This window comes from Ovis aries, chromosome 2 (assembly GCF_016772045.2).
Source record: "Ovis aries strain OAR_USU_Benz2616 breed Rambouillet chromosome 2, ARS-UI_Ramb_v3.0, whole genome shotgun sequence".
In the NCBI taxonomy this organism is placed as follows: Eukaryota; Metazoa; Chordata; class Mammalia; order Artiodactyla; family Bovidae; genus Ovis; species Ovis aries.
Window position 1 is genome coordinate 234,092,531 of NC_056055.1, and position 15,818 is coordinate 234,108,348.

Below are 15,818 nucleotides of genomic sequence, written 5' to 3' on the forward strand. Positions count from 1 at the left end.
GGAGTGGGCAGCCCTTCCCTTCTCCAGGGGGTCTTCCCAACCCAGGGATCAAACCCAGGTATCCCACATTGCAGGCAGATTCTTTACCAACTGAGCTATCAGGGAAGACCCACAGTGGATGGTTGGTGGGAAAGACAAGAGCCGGGGAGGTGGGACAGAGTCAGCCCAGCTGAGGCCACCAGGAGGGGACAAGAAGGTCTTCTTTAGGTCCCATTCCATTAAGGTAAGGAGTTCATCCAACCCCACCTGCTTCGAGGGCCCGTGAGGAGGCCAAGGCGACAGTAGAGCAGCTTTATTGACCAGACTCAGCAGCAAGAACACAGTGAAGGTGGGGGCCCTGGACAGTGCAAACTGGTGGAGGCTCTGGCTCCCAAGAGCCCAGTCTGGGGACCTTAGAGTCTCTGCCCCACGCCCTCCTGGAGCCCAGCCTCAGCCCTGCTCTGGGTCTCTCCTGGAGTGGGAGACAGCGGGGCGGTGTGGAGTCTCAAAAGGGCTGGGGAGGCAAGGACGAGGTGGTGGGGGGGTGGCACCCGAGTGGACCAGAGCCGGGTCCATGCCTGCCCCGGCAGCTGGCAGGAGGCGGTTCGTGCAGGGAGGGAGGGGTGCACAGGTGGGCGGCCAGGCTCACCACACAGAGCACTTGTGCGCAGGGTTCATGGGCGAGTCCTTGGGGCAATGGAAGGCCCGGCCAAACTCCTCGAACTGGGACACGCTACCCAGCACCCTAGGAAGAGACCCACAGAGTGTAGGTCCCACCAGACCCCAGCTGTCCTTTCCCACCCCACCGCGCCACCCTTCGCACGCCTCCCGCCCCACTGACACAAGGAGGGATGAGGCCCAGGCAGCCGGGGGGGGGGGGGGGGGGGGGGGGGGGGGGGGGGGGGGGGAGGGGCGGGGGGGGGGGGGGGCGGACCTGTAGTGCTCAGGTGCGTGCTTGTCGGTCAGCACCTGCAGGTATATGGACTGCGACCGCCGCTTGATGCACCAGTTCTGGGGCCAGGTGGGGGAGTGGAGGGGAGCAGGAGAGAAGTGAGGCCAGGAGTCCACGGACCAGCCTGTGCAATCACTCCTCTGCACACTAGGTCCTCATCCCCCATCACAGCCTGGGGCGGGTGGGCATTGCCTCTGAGGAGTGGCCCATGGGAGACAGGCTGGAAGCTGACCCCAACCCCACTGGCCCCCACCCGGCCCACCTGGGCAAAGGCGATGAAGAAGAGCTGGTTGTGCGTATACTTGAGCCGGTGCAGCGGGTGCTCAGGGCCGTGCTCGCGCACCCACTTCTGATACGCCTGGGGGCGCAGAGCATGGAGCTGGGGGGCCCATGCGGGGCCACCTGGCACCCTCCACCCAGCCAGCCGGTCACCCACCCCAGGTCCACACACCGCCCGCCAGGCTGAGCCCTCGGGTCCCTAACTTCTTCCCTCTCCAGAAGGCTAAGCCCAGGCAGGGGGCACCTCCTCCAGGCAGCCCTCTTTGCTTTCCCAGAAGTTGATGGACTTAGGAGGCCCTCTGCCCAGCACAGCACCTTCCCCTCCAAGACCAACAGGACGGGGTCGTGGGGGAGGGGTGTCGAGGTCTCTAGTCCAGTCCTCAGGGTCCCCTAGCCCTCCCCGCAGGGGTGGAGGGCATGGCGGGGGTGGGGGGGCTCACATAGTAGGCAAGCTTGAGGCCGCCCATGTCTGCAATGTTCTCTCCAAGCGTGTGTTTCCCATTCACCTGGCGAGAAGCAAAGAGGCTGGAGGCTGCCCAGGCCTTCTGGCCTCCTTCAGGTCTGGCCTCCCTGGGCCCTGTCCTCACCCCACCTTCCCTTTCCCAGAAATTCTGGGTAGGGCTCCACCACCTTGTGCCCCACGTGCGTGTGCATCTGTGTGAACTCATGCACGCACCCAAGTCAATGTACACCTGGACCCTGGCGGGTGTGTAGGGACCGGGGTCCCAGGTTTGTGCAGGGCCAGGAGTGTGCCAAAGGGTGTGCACACGCCTAGTCTGCGCTGGCCAGGCCCGCCTGAGGGACCCCAGGGACATCGAAGCGGGGGCCTCACCCGCTGGTTGTAGACGGTGAAGTTGTCGTAGAGGTGGACAATGCACTCGGCCTTGCGCAGGAAGCGGCTGTAGGAGGCCTCGGTCCACCAGTGCAGCAGGTTGCCTGAGCGGTCATAGTGGCCTCCTGTGGGCAGCAGGCGGGGGCGCTGAGGCTCCCTGTTCATCCAGCCACCAGCAGGCAGGCACGGGGTAGCTGCGGAGCCTCAGTTAGTCCTCACCACCCTGCCTCCCCCACCCCCCGCCATTGCCTGTCCCCCACCCCCTCAGGCCGCCTGCAGGCCTCACCCCAGTCATCGTAGCCGTGGGTCAGCTCGTGCCCGATGATGGTGCCGATGCCCCCGTAGTTCAGAGACCTGGGCCGGGGCAGCAGCGTCAGGCCCCAGCCTCGCCCGCCCTCTGAGAGCCCCACTGGGCTGCTGCCCTGGCGGCCTCAGGAGGCCCCGGCCAGGCCATGAGGCAGCCAGGAGGGCCAGTGTTCCACTGCCCCAGGACTCTCATGCCTCCAGCTTCCTTGTGGGGTATGTGAAAGGGGCCAGATACCTGCAAGCTCTTTTAGGAAATAACATCTAACAGATTTCGGCAGTCAAGGGGGTGGGTGGAAACAGGGGTGGAGGGAAACTCAGGCACCCCATATGGGATCTAGCCTTTTTCCTAGATCTTTTTTCTTTAATCTTTTTCCTAGATTGCTTCACTTTTGAAATGCCCAGAGAAGCCCCAATCCAGGTAAAAAGGGACTCCGGACATTTAAAAGAATGAAAAAAAAAAAAAAAACCTACACTTTTTTCTAAATAACCAATGAAAGGGGATTATGGGGACCCAGGGTTGCAACTGTCACGACTCCTGTGCCCAGCCTGAGCCTCGGGCAGTCTGAGCAGTTCCCTGCCCACCCTGCAGACAAGGCCATGGCCGGGACCCTGGCTCACACCAGGCCCCATACTCACTGCGGAAAGTCAGGGTCGTACAGCGTTGGCTGCAGGATTCCAGCAGGGAACACTGCCGAGAGGGCGTGGTCAGCAGGAGACCCGCCCCACCTCCAGGCCCTGCCCACCCCCACCACAAACCCCACCCCCACCCCGGCCCGACACGCCCCCTTACCCATCTGGTTCTTGTTGGGCAGATAGTAGGCATTGAGTGCCTGTGGGGGGAGCAGCCACCTGTGGAGGGAGGCTGGGGTCAGCTGGGGGAACCCCCACTCCATCCCCTACACCCCCTGCCTCCTAGCCTCCTCCTCCTTAAAGGATGGCCTGATGTCCCAGCCTACTGCTATGTCCTGGGCCTCTCCCAGGCGGACCCCACACCCTATGCAGGCTTGGTGCCCCCTCCCCATGCCAGCATCTGTGAGGCAGTGTGCCCTCCTCCAGGTATTGATAAGAAACACTGTCCCCATGGCACACCATGGCACCCCTGACCCCTGCTCCAGGCCAGGTACCCACGTGGACTTGTCCACCTCCTGACGGATCTTCTTAACTGAGAGCTGGATGCTGAAGCGGATGCTGTTCAAGATATTCTTGAAGTAGGTCTTCTCGTGGACCTCAAACTGCACAGGGGATGGGCAGCACTCAGCGGCAGGCCAGGGGGCAGGGCCAGACCAGCACCCGGCAGGTCCAATGCCCTCCCAGTGTCCATCAGCTGAGGGCTCTGGCTCCTTCCCTGCAGTGGTGGTTGGTCTCTATGGGGGTCTTGGCCATAGGCCTGGAGAAGCGTGGCTGGTTGGGGCAGGGGCAGTGGGCAGGCCCACCTCATACTCCTTGTCCACAGCCTCCGGTTTCAGCAGGAAGTCCGGGTAGCCCACCATCACCATCATGTACTGAAGCTGCAAGCGAGAGGGTCAGGGGTGGGCTGGGGCCTCAGGAGATAAATCCCTAACCCACCAAGGGAGAAAGCTCCAGGGCCAGTGTAGGAGTGGAGCTCAAGGAAGCAGGAGAGGAGGCTGGGTGATGCCAACTCCATAGAGGCATCTTTGTCTCTTTTGTCACCCCAGCACTTGGCATAGAGTAGGCACTCAGTGCGTGTCTATGGGACTAACATATGGGACCAGGATCCCATTTCACCTTGGCCCGTGCGGCCGCCTTGGTTTCAGCATCCATCCAGTCTAGCTCCTCCAGGCGCTGGCCCAAGATATACTTGATGTCTTCTACCAGCTGCTGTACCTGCAGGGTTAGGGGTCAAGGATCAAGGATCAAGGGATCAATCCAGGAGGCCATAGCTCTGGGTCCCCAGCACCTGGAGCAAGGGGTACCCCCCTAATCATTCAGCACCACTTCCAAAGCCCAAGACTTGGTGCTCAGCACCAAGGGGAGACCTTGGCGGTAAGAGATTCAGGCCCTGGACCCTGAAAGGAAACTTGGTCTGGAAGGGGCTAACTGCCCCAGCAAAGATCACGTACATTCCTAGGGCCATCCCACTGAGCATGGCAGAGCAGGCCGGACAGGAGCTTGGTGGGGAGAGCGTCCTGCGGCTGACAAATCAGGTAGGCTTCCTGGGGGAGGAGGCCCAGTGAGGAGCACCCTGGAGGCTCAGAGAGGGCTCAGCCCTCCCTGAGCCCGGTGCCCCTCGCTGCAGGGGGGATGTGCGGGGCTCCCCGTGCTCCTCATGCCTGGACCGCAGTCATGCAAAAACTTCATCCCCGGCTCAGCACCCACTCCCCCACTCCCCAAGGCCAGGCAGCCTGACCTTGGCCTTGCTGGCAGCCGAGAAGTGCTCATGTACAAACAGGGCACCAAGTGCCATGCCAAAGTGACGGTTGGCCTGGCCCAGGCAGACACGGGCCAGCTCCTGTGGCTTGTCGCTGCCCTCCATCTCCCGGGCCAGCTCATGCAGCGCCTCTCGGAACGGCGGGGACAGGTGCTCACTCAGGACCACCACCACACGCCACACCAGGTAGTTATGCAGGATCCTAAGGGCCAGGTGAAGCAACAGGGTGTCCCGACAGGCGCCCCACCCCCACCCCTCAGCCCAGGGCAGGACCAAGCACCTGCACAGGACTGAGGGTCATTGCAGGTCCTCCCAGCCCCAGTCAGGGAGAAGGGCTGGGCCCGCACACAGCAGATATGCCTCGGGCCAGCGAAAAAGCTCTGGGTGCTCCTGGAGCACAGGCCAGCACCGTTTTCCACTTGCCATGTGGTGGGAGAGTGAGCACTTGGGGTGACTGCCTATCTCAGAGCTGGCCTCGAGGGGCCTCGGCTCCTTCCTGAGATGGGGCAGAGGCCAGGGAGGTTTTCCTCCCGGTGGCCGTGGGGGAGCAGAGTAACTGCCACTGCGTCCCCTTTTAACTTCAGGCTCACTCGAGTCTTGCCATCCCCACATGTGAAAACTCAGCCCGGGAAACTCCCGGCCCTGCCCAGGGTCCCACACAGTACGGGGGACAGCCAGGTCTGAACCTAGGGATCGGGACTCCTTTTCCAGTGCTCCTCTCCTGCCTCCCCCGTGCGGATACTGGACTGAAGTGGAGGCAGGGATTCGAAGCTCTCCAAGCAGATAGCTCTGGGATTCGGGGGAGGGTCCCGGGGGAGGGGGGCAGGTGGGCGACTGGCAGCCCTACCTGCGGGGGGTGGAGCGGATGAGCTGCGACACCTGCTGCATGTAGTCCGTGGCCAGCAGCACCACCTCCTCGTCCTCTGAGAAGTCCTCCTGGAAGATCTGGTCCAGCAGCCACTTCCACCGCAGCTGGGGGGGGGGGGCATGGGATGGGGACAGTGGGACCAGGTGTGGCAAGGACCACAGAAGAGACAGAGGGCCAGGGAGAGGCGACCAGAGGTCACAGGAGTCCATGGCCGTGGAAGGCCTCGGGGAGGGGACGGCCCGGGGGTCCCAAGATCAGCACCTCCCCACCACCCCGCAGGGCTGGGTGGCACTCACGTGGGGGGTGATCTTCTGCAGTTGCCCTAGGGTCACCTTGTTGTACACAGAGCTAACGTCTCGCCGGAGGTCATCATACTCAGACACTGTGATCTGGGGATGAAGGGCAGGGTTGACCCAGCCCCGCCCGAGGCTTCCCGCCCCCATCACAAAGCCGGCGCCTGCTCACGTTGGCCAGCCGCTGCTCCAGCTGCAGGATCTCCTGGGCCTTCTGCTCCACTGCCTCAGCACCCAGGAGGCTGAGCAGGCGCTCCATGAACACCCGGTATGCTGCTAGGATCTGCACCAGGAAGGGGCAGGGCAAGGATGCAGGCAGTGCTAGGCCCCGGTCCATGCCTCCCTGAGCCCCAGGGCTTCCCCAGAACCCCATCCCATGCTCCCACACCTTTTCGCTCTCCTCATCCTGAGCTAAGTACAAGGTCCTTTCTGGCAGGGTGAGCCCGTCCTGGTCAATCTGGGGAGAGATGGGGGTCAGACATCAACACTGCGGGTTCCTGCAAACAGACTGAATCCCCTTCCAAAAGGCAAACGGAGGACTTGCCAGGCATCCACTGTCACAAACCCCCGGAGCATAAAGACGACAGCCCCTGCCTCAATCCAGAGCAGCTGGTCCAAGCCTCCAGGACTGACTGGCCTAGACTGGGGACTGAATGAGTATGGCTCCCCGGCCCCCACCGTCCCTACCCCCTGACCCAGGTCCCTCCAACCGTCCTTGTCTTTCCTCTTGAAATCCTTTCAAGCCCCACCCTTGAGGGGCACTCTCGCGCGCACTGACAGCTGACCCCTGCCCGCCCGCCCCACCCCCGCCCCAGGCATTCCAGCCAGTTCTAGCCCGACAGGCCTGTCACCACAGCCCATCAGCACACCCCTCCCAGAGCTCTCACCGCCTGCCAGAGGGCTGGGAAATTGCGGCTCCCGCGGCTCCGCTAAACACCGCAATTACTCGAGGGAAATTACTTGAGCCCTCCTCCCGCGCTCTGCCGGTGTGCGCTCCCCTCCATTCCCCTAACCTCCCTCTTCCGCACCGGTCTCCCGGGCGCACAGGGCGCGCGGGGCAGGCGTGCCAGGCCGAGGCACTCCTAGTTCCTAGCCGCCTGTGGGGGTGCCCGTGGCGGGGGGTTGGGGGGGTGGCTCACTCACGCGGATGACGTAGCGCGAGGAGTTCCTGTCATCCAGGCTGACGGTGAGCGAGAAGAGCGCGGCGGCGCTGTACACGCCCTGCGCCTTGTACAGCAGCCGGTTGAGGTCCCAGCGAGCCGCCGCCCCCGGGCGCTCCGCCGCGCCGCCCAGGTCCCAGCCCCCGCAGTCCTCGATGACCTCGAGCATGGGCCGCGGGCCGAGCCGTTCGATTTCCCTCATGTCCAGGCAAGAGCGGAAGAAAGCGCGCACCTTGCGCTGGGCCGCGCCCCCCGGCCCGCCCCCGGGCCTCGCCAGCAAGCGCCGCAGGCGCTCCTCGTTCTGCTCGCCGATGGCCGCGATGGTGCCGTAGGTGAGCTTGTCGTCCGGGATGGCGTGGCGCCGCAGCCAGCCGCCGCACGCGAAGGAGTAGAAGTCCTGGCACGGGTCTATGCTGGCGTCCAGGTTGGCGGCCAAGAAACGCGCGGCGCGCGCGAAGGCCTTCCGCTCCGGGCAGCCCTCGGAGCAGGCGGCGCCCCCCGCCGCCCCGGGACCCAGGTACTTGAGAGCCAGCATGGCGGCCAGGATGGCACAAAGGCCCGCGGCGAACACCAGCCCCGACAGCAGGCACACCTCGCGCCGGTTCCAGCGCGGCAGCCCGGCTCGGGCCCCGGTGGCGCTGCGCCCCGCACCCAGCGGGAAGCCGGGGGGCAGCGACGTTCCCCGTGCGCCTCCCCCACCGCACCGGCTCACGTACTTCACCTCCTGGAACTCGTCGTAATGTGCTGTCATCGAATACGGGGCCTCCATAGCTCCGCTGCCGCCGCCGCGCAGCCCTGGGCAGTCTCTGCTACAGCAGGCTGCACCGGGCCGCCAGGCTCCCAGCCGGCCTCTGCATGGCCGCCGGGCCGCAGCTGCAGGAAAGGTAGACAGGCTCAGAAAGGCACTGGGGCCCGACGGGACCCACGAGCCCGAAGAGGAAGAGCACAGGCCTAGGTTCAAAGGCTGGAGGCCACGCGGAGTCGCCAACAGCGAGTGGGCCTGGGGCCTGGCCTCCCTGCGCCACTCGGGGTTGGAGGGAGGGAGAAGGCTCCGAGAGGCCACCAGCCACTGTAGGCACCGTCCGTCCATTACCGTCCCCTGTCCCCGCACACACGTGCCCGCCGCAGGCTGGGGAGACCCCTGTAATAAAGCGCTGGGCACTGGGCCTGGCACATAGTAGGCCGTCAGTGAAAGGCTGTTTCTCTTCTCTTCATTGCTTGCCCCCGACCTGCTACAGACAAGGCCAGATGCGGGGAGGGGGGAAGCGGAGGCTGGGAAAAGGAGGTGTGGTCAGTGCGGCGTCTATGCGGGCCCTGAAGCCGCCTTCAGCTTTCCGCACTGGAACCAGACGCTCAAGAAGGAGCCTCGAGAACCAAACTTTGTCCTCGCGGATGTCCGCAGAGCCATCCCCGGCCCCGTCCTCTCTATTCAGTGGCCAGAACCCTCACCAGTCCTTTTGCCAAGCCCCCGCGCCGGCGCGCCGTCCCGCCCAGGATCAGGGAGAAAGCCCCGACGGCCGTAAAGGACCCGGGACCGGTTCCGTCCCGCGTCCTCGCCCCCCGGCCCCTCCCGGCTTCAACAGGTTCTCCCCGGAACGCAAACTTGGACGAAGTTTCATCCCCGGCGCAGAGCGAGCTGGCCCGGTGCGCCCCGAGCCCTTGGTGCGCAGCCTCCCGCGTCGCGCCGGGCAGCCCGCGGAGCCCGAGCCCCGCGCCCGCGAGTCGCCGCCGCCGCCGGAGCCGGAGCCGCGAGGACGCAGACAAAGCCTGGAGGCTCGGCGCGTTGGCGGAGGTGGCTGACGGTGGCCGCGGCGGCGGCGGGCTCGGGTGCCACTTACCCGGCAGGTGCGCGCTCGGGCGGCGCGGAAACAGCGCAGATGGAGCCCGAGCCGGAGCCGGAGCCCGGGCGGAGCGGGGCGGGCTGCCGCTCTCTCTGTGCGCCCGCCGCCTCCTCTGCTGCCGCGCCGCGCTGCGCCGCCCGCCGGCCCCGAGAGAGGGGGCGCGCCAGCGGCTCCACCCTCCTCCGCTTGCCCCCCGCACCCCCTCCTTCTTCCTGCCTGCATCCCGGCTACCTGTCAGCTCGGTGGCAGCTCGGGGGCGGGGAAGGCGGCTGCGGGAACAAGCTCCTGAGGGTCTGGCACTGATTCTGGGCTCGGGAATTCTAGTCCCGAGAGGAATGAGGGTCCCAGGTCCCCTCCGATTCGATGCCCCCCCCCCCGCCCCGCAGGGATGCCTGCCAGCCCGTCTGAAAGATGCTCAAGCTAAAGCTGATGAGGCGATGAGCCAGCCCAGACCAGTCCACAGGACTGGAGCACCGTCCAGGGAGGACTCACGGATAGGCTGTGGGGCACGCTGAAATAGTGCTGGTACCGCCTGGACCAGAGCGCTTTCAATCACGGGTTTCCCAGTCCTCTCCTATAGCTCCTGTCCATGTCCAGGCCCACCCCCCCAGCTCTCTCCACCCACCCACCTCCTCCGCAACCCCGCTGCAGGCGCCTGGGTGTTGGTTGGCAGTGATGGGGGAAGGGCTCTGGATACTGTTACAAGAAGGGGCCGCAGGGCCAGACTCAGCACCTTCCGAAAACCTTGGCTGGCTGTGGTATCCGCTGGAAGCGCCTGGCCCAGGGGGGAGAAAACGACTGGAAAGTATGAAGGAACCCACCCTGCAGGAGCCAGCGCAGGGACCCTGCGGGCTCTGCCTCAAACAGGCCCTTGGACCTCAGTTCAGTTCAGTCGCTCAGTTGTGTCCAACTCTTTGCGACCCCATGAATCGCCGCACGCCAGGCCTCCCTGTCCATCACCATCTCCCCGAGTTCACTCAGACTCAGGACCCTGGTATTTGGATAGGTGGGAGACAGGTCAGCATGGGGGACTATGAATTTATCCACCCACTTCTGGTTCCATTTGCGTTTGTTGTTTGTAGGTTTTTGGCTGTGCTGCATGGCATATAGGATCTTAGTTCCTGGAGACTGTACCTGTCTCCTGCACAGTGGGAGCATGGAATCTTAACCACTGGACCAGGAGGGAAGTCCCTCAACTTGCTTTTATAATGTGGGACCTCCCTGCCACGACTCCCAGCCCCTGGACACGGCCTGCTGCTGCCAGACCTCACTCCACACTGTGCCGGCAGGGCCTGGTCCATGCAGGACACACGGAACTCAGGGCTTGCTTCTTGCATGAATGATACCATTTCCCGAGTCTCTGCTTTCTCTGCCCTGAGCTCTCCACCCACTCTGCTTCCACGGTCCCTAGCAGGGCACCCCACAAAGCACCAGTGCTGCCAGGCCTGAGGGTTCCAGCTTGCAGGACTCACCTAAACGGAGTTAGAGACTGCCCGAGACTGCCATGGGGCCCTATCTAATAAAAACCACAGTGAGGTGGGGACTAAAGGACCCACTGTCCAGTCCCCTCCCTGGGGCTGCTCATCAGCCAGGCCCTAAGGGACCACCTTTGCCTGCCCCCTGCCTGTCCCTTGTCTGTCCCTGTGTCCACCTCTGCGCTACCCCTCTGGATACTCTCTGCCTCCATCTCTGGCCATCTCACAGTCCTCCTTTGACCCATGAGTTAGTTCTTCCTGGGTTCAGTTAATTCCACCTAGGGAAGGTGGAGTTATGTAAAATGTGGTGATTCCTTACAGGGGGAGGGGAGGGCAGGACCATGGTAAAGTGTCTCTTTGTGCTTTTAATCTGCATTTTTCCCTCAACATTTTGTCTCCAGGAGGATAATTTTCCAGCCTTTTCAGGCCCTGATTGGTATCATTTCTCCAGCAATGACAGCTTTTATTTTCCCTGAAATGAATGCCGTGAAATTTCCAAGAAATATAAAAATGGATATTGTCTCAGGGAGCTGACTCTCTTCCGACAGAAAGGCACAAAGGCAAACATGCTTCCCCAGGGACTCTGCCGCTCCAGCCACTGGGGGGTGGGGGACCCAGGCCCTCAGCTCCTCCTCCATCCCCCCTCCCTCCCAGGTCAGCCAGAGGACCTCCCTCCTGGCCAGCCCTCATGCACACGCTCAGCTGCCATTGATCCTTTCATCTGCCTCCCAACTGCCCTGGCCCAGCCGCCCTGTCTTCCTGGCTCTGTCTCCCCTCTCTGTACAGCACCTCACCCCCACCCCCACCCCCAGCCCAGAGGCTCCCCCAGGCCTGAGTGCAGCTTCCAGGGCCCATGGGGCCTGAGTGGGGGCTGGGCCCAGGACCCTTCAGTCCTAGACCCCCCTGCACCACCCACCAATAAAGAGGGACCAGCCCTGCCTCCCAGGCACTTCTGTCCTCAGAAAGCAGAGCTGAGTGGAGGTGAGTGGAGGGCGGTAGGTATCTGGCCTCGGGCTCCCTCACTCAGGCTCCCAGTGTCCAGTGTCCAGTGTCCCCTCTCGTCAAAATGACTCCCTGACTGAGAAGCAGGAGGATGAGAGGACAGAGCCAAGCCCAGAGGAGGCAGCTGGATGCCCAGTTTGGGGGGTGGGTGGGCAGCAGGGGAGCTGGTTAGAGAGGGAAAGGGAGCAGCGCTAGAGGCAGAGGTAGGGGGACCCTCTGCCTCTCCCCTTCCCAGATGGCAGCCACCCCCACCCCCGCCAATGCTGGGCAGGACATCCCCAGGTCTAGATGCTAGGGGAGGGGTGCAACCCCTTGTGTGCCCACACTGAGGACTCAGGTCTGTTCAGCTTCCACCAAGTCAGGTGCTAAGTGCTTGACTTCACAGGAGGGCTGCTGACCTGAAGCCAGCCTGGCACCACCTGGAGCCTATGGTGATCAGACCCATTTCTATACCCATCTGGCTTGTATGTATGGGGACAGCCTGTGCCTCTATTTTTGCCCGCTGCTCAAACCTGAACCCCGCAGCCCTGCCTCTGCTCTGGGAGATGCCCCCTGACTCCACCCCACCCCCCAGTCCACTTGCCCCACCAAGAGTGCTGCAGGATCTGTCTCGCCCTGGAAAACGTCTCCCCCAACCAGCTTCCTGTCCTCCCAGCCTCCCAAGGCTCATCCCATCTATTATTCACAGCACAGAATGGATTTTTAATTTGAGAAATGAAATGACTCTCCCAAGTGGCCCGGGTGGCAGGGAGGGGGCGGGGAAAGGACGGAGCTGCTGGGCGGCCATCACTGTGTTGGCTCAGACTCCTGTTGGAAAGCTGGGTGCCCGCAGCAGCCCTTGGTGGACCCTAAGGGGCCCTGTACCCCACCACCCAGCCTGTGCCTTCATTCTTCCTTCTCTGTTGCTAGCACCTGTCAGTCCTGCCTGAGCTCCCAGTGAGGTCCGCTCCTGATCAGGCAAGGGGCTAGGGAACTTGTTCTCCATTTGCTTTCAGATTCCTGGGCCTAGAGGGATGGCCCTGGGGCTACCTGCTCTGGTCCCTCTCCTCTCCAAACTTCCTGGCCCTCACTGAGCTGGGCTCCAGAGTCTCCCCAGTGCTGACCTCCAGCTGAGCTCCTCCGCTAGGTTCCAACATGCTGCTATGCCCACCCCAACCTGGACAGTTGTTCCAGTTTCCCCACCGGCCTCCAGCTCCCAGTGCCTCTCCTCACCCCCAGGATAGAACTCACACCTGAGTGGCCCCAGGGCAGTGACCTCTCCCCATCCTTCTCTCCTCTTCTCTCTGTCTCCCTGCCTCTCTTCCCCCAGTGAGTAGGAGGAAATAGGTCACTCTAATCTACTGTCATTTCCCAGACCTCTGTTGGGAGACTCTCACTCACCTCAGAGCCTTAGCGCTTGCTGTTCCGGCTGCTGGAACAGCCCTCTCCCAGCACCTCTTCCATTGGCCAGTTGCCACTCATCCTTCTTGGGATGCCGGCTTCTCTTCTCTGGTCCTGTGCCACCTCCGTGGCTGGGGGCTTGCCCTCCCTGGGCACCCACCATACCACCTGCATCTTAGCCAGTTGTGCAGCCCAGAGTCCGGAACAGATGACATGTTTGATAGTCATGGAAAGTTCTCACACAGCTGTGGTCAGCACATAGAACAGCCTATGTGAAGCGTCTACCAAGGCCAGCCTCACACTGGGGGCAGCGCCCTCACCTACAAACCTGCCCAGACTTTCAGCCCTCACACACATCTCTGCTTGATTCTGGGGCCCATCGGATGACAGAGGGGGCATTCCTCTCCTCTCCTGTCCTTCCTGTGGTAGGCTCTCATCCCCATTGGGCAGATTCTTCTCTGGCGTTACCTGCCAACCTCTAGAACAGCTTTTTATCTCATATAAGAAAAACATACTAATTTCTTTTTTTTTTTTTTTCAGCTGTGCCGTGCGGTGTGTGGGATCTTTGTTCCCTGACCAGGGATTGAACTCGTGCCCCTCTGCAGTGAAAGCATCCAGTCTTCACTACTGGATCACCAGGAACGTCCCCAATACATTCTTGCTTTCAAAGACTTAAACTATGAAGCATATTGGGATCTTCCCTGGCAGCTCAGCTGGTAAAGAATCCACCTGCAATGTAGGAAACCCCAGTTCAATTCCTGGGTCGAGAAGATCTGCTGGAGAAGGGATAGGTTACTCACTCCAATATACTTGGGCTTCCCTGGTGGCTCAGATGATAAAGAATTCACCTACGATGCAGGAGACCTGGGTTCGATCCCTGGCTTGGGAAGATCCCCTGGAGAAGGGAATGGCAACTCCCTCCAGTATTCTTGCCTGGAGAATCCCTTGGACAGAGGAACCTGGCGGGCTAAAGTCCACGGGGTTGCAAAGAGTCCAACATAACTTAGCTACTAAATAAAAACAACTTGGGACTCATTAAGAGAAAAATCTCCTGTAGTCCTCACTCGCCGTGTAACAACATTGCCACCCTCTGCCCGAGTGCCTCGTCCCCAGCCCTCCTGTCCTCCTTTAGGTCCATTTCAAGCTTCCCAGACCCCATTAGTCCCCAGAGTCAAGCAGGTCTCCGTCCGAGTGAGGTTGCCTGAGTGCCTCTCCTTGCAAGACAGAGGTGACCCTCATGGCCACCATGGAGCCTGGTGCAAGGCCTGAGCTGAGTGGACCAGGCAGCTGCTCAGATCTGGACCAGCCCGCCCCCCCCCCACACACAGCTGTGGTGGAGCCCCCACAGTAATATGTGTGGGGCAGCTCCTGTGTGCATGCTCTGTCCAAGCTCTGACAGTCAGGCCCCTTGTTTGATGGACAGGCCGCAACAGGTGGCTCAGCTCCTGCTGCCAGATACAAGGCCCCAGAGGCAGGGGGTAAGGAACAGGGAGGTGGACCCTGGAGCCTGGGACACATCTTCCTGGCAGGGTCACCGCAACCCATTGCCTGTGCTGGCCAGGAAGGGGGCTCAGGCTGCCCTAAGCCCAGAGAAGCCAGCATGCCCTGAAAGGCCCATTCCTTGTCTCATGGGGTCACCGGGCTCAGGTCCCCTCCCCCAGCACTCTCTCATCTTTTCAAGTGATTGGAGCTGAAGGGGATCTTTAGCTAATTAAAGCCAAGGCCACTAACTGTCCCTTGTAGGAGAGAAAGCAGGGCTGCAGAGGGGAGGGCGCAGCAGGACTCAGAGGGGCTCCAGGGGGCTGGGCCCAAGGCCTGATGTGGGTAGGGCCCCCCTCTAAGCTGTGTCTTTTGGAGGGAGTTGTCCTTGATGAGGAGCTTTGGGACAGAGAGTAAGACTCCAGAATCAGAGCTCCTATCCAACACCTATGCTCACCATGAATATCCGTGCCCACCTCTGCCTAAGGCCTTCCCAGCCCAGGGTGTGGGGTGATGCATGGCCAGGGGCTCCCTGAGACATCCTCTGGATGCAGTGATAGGTCAGACTTGACGATGGGCAGCTGGATGCCAGGGGCCCCAGCCCCAGGCAGACCCACAAGCAGGAACCTTGGCTGCCAAGGGTCTGCCTCCCCTCCACCCCTTACAGCCCGAGGCAGGTGCTCTGTCCCCACAGAGGTACCAGCAGTGGGCGCACACCCACAGGTCCCAAGTAGCAGCCACACCTGGAGCCTCCCTTAGCCTGGCACCAAGCTCCCTTCTAGCGGGATGGCCCAGGGCCTTCTGCCCGAACTGCTAATGTGGGTTCTTGGTTTTCTATTACCAGATAACAAATCATCACAAATGCAGCAACATGAAACAGCACAAGTTTATTGTCCTCATTTCTGCAGGTTAGAAGTCCAGGCGCAGCCTGGCTGGATTCTCTACTCAGGGCCTCAGAAGGCCAAAGTCCGGGTCTGCCAGGGCCGGGGTCTCCTCTGGGGCCCGGGCTCCTCTCCCAGCTCATGGGTTGTGGCTGAATTCTGTTCCTTCAGCTGGAGAATCAAAGTGCCCCTCCTTTGCTGGTTATCAACCAGGGGCTACTCTCAGCGATATTCCATGCCTTGTGGCCCCTCCAACTCCAAAGTCATCGGTGGAAAAGTCTCCCCAGCACTGAATTCTTCTCCTGCTTTGAATCTGTCTTCCTCTCAGACACCAGCCCGAGAAACTGCTGTAATTAGGTCTGATGATCTCCGTATCTTAAGGTCAACTGATTTGGAATCTTAATTACATCTGCAACATCCCTTCATAATAGTACCTGGATTTATGTTTGGTTGAAAAGCAGGGAGAAGTACGTGTGTACATCAGGGTTCAGGGATCTTGAGGGGCCTCTTAGAATTGTGCCTATCATAGGAGATAAGAGTGAAAGAGCCAAGTTTGTGTAAGAATATGAGAGGCTGAATCCCAGGCCAGGTCCTGGGCTTAAGTGCCAAGTTATCTCCTTTAATCTTCAGAATTCTCGGAGTAAGTGCTACGCGTATCACCAGAGAAACGGCAGCCCACTCCAGTAATCTTGCCTGGGAAAG

General features: G+C 61.6%; 1 protein-coding gene across 2 annotated transcripts; it reads right to left on the bottom strand.

Annotated features, from left to right (window-relative positions):
* Nucleotides 1–277: 277 nt before the first annotated feature.
* On the bottom strand, nucleotides 278–7,847 carry ECEL1 (endothelin converting enzyme like 1). 2 transcript variants are annotated; one of them, XM_042244409.1, is made up of 18 exons: nucleotides 7,042–7,847; nucleotides 6,287–6,355; nucleotides 6,071–6,181; nucleotides 5,902–5,994; nucleotides 5,585–5,709; nucleotides 4,717–4,939; nucleotides 4,430–4,522; nucleotides 4,095–4,193; nucleotides 3,782–3,856; nucleotides 3,477–3,580; nucleotides 3,139–3,197; nucleotides 2,985–3,036; nucleotides 2,329–2,396; nucleotides 2,043–2,167; nucleotides 1,651–1,716; nucleotides 1,194–1,289; nucleotides 914–990; nucleotides 278–724 (listed from the first exon to the last, which is right to left on the bottom strand). In XM_042244409.1, the coding sequence occupies exons 1-18, from the start codon at nucleotides 7,825–7,827 to the stop codon at nucleotides 625–627; spliced, it is 2,421 nt and encodes an 806-aa protein (XP_042100343.1). In that variant the 5' UTR covers nucleotides 7,828–7,847; the 3' UTR covers nucleotides 278–624. The 2 variants fall into 2 exon arrangements, with proteins under 2 accessions (XP_042100343.1, XP_027819788.1); XM_027963987.2 differs by lacking the exon at nucleotides 4,430–4,522.
* Between the last annotated feature and the right edge of the window lie 7,971 nt (nucleotides 7,848–15,818).

Bases quoted from the DNA above. Each gene is read 5' to 3' on its own strand.
- ECEL1 (XM_042244409.1), bottom strand. From the start codon at position 7,827: ATGGAGGCCCCGTATTCGATGACAGCACATTACGACGAGTTCCAGGAG. The intron at 3,037-3,138 runs GTAAGGGGGCGT...CCCTCTCGGCAG, and splicing joins GCCCAACAAGAACCAGATGG to TGTTCCCTGCTGGAATCCTG. The intron at 2,397-2,984 runs GTGAGTATGGGG...GCCCCGGCCCAG, and splicing joins TACGACCCTGACTTTCCGCA to GTCTCTGAACTACGGGGGCA.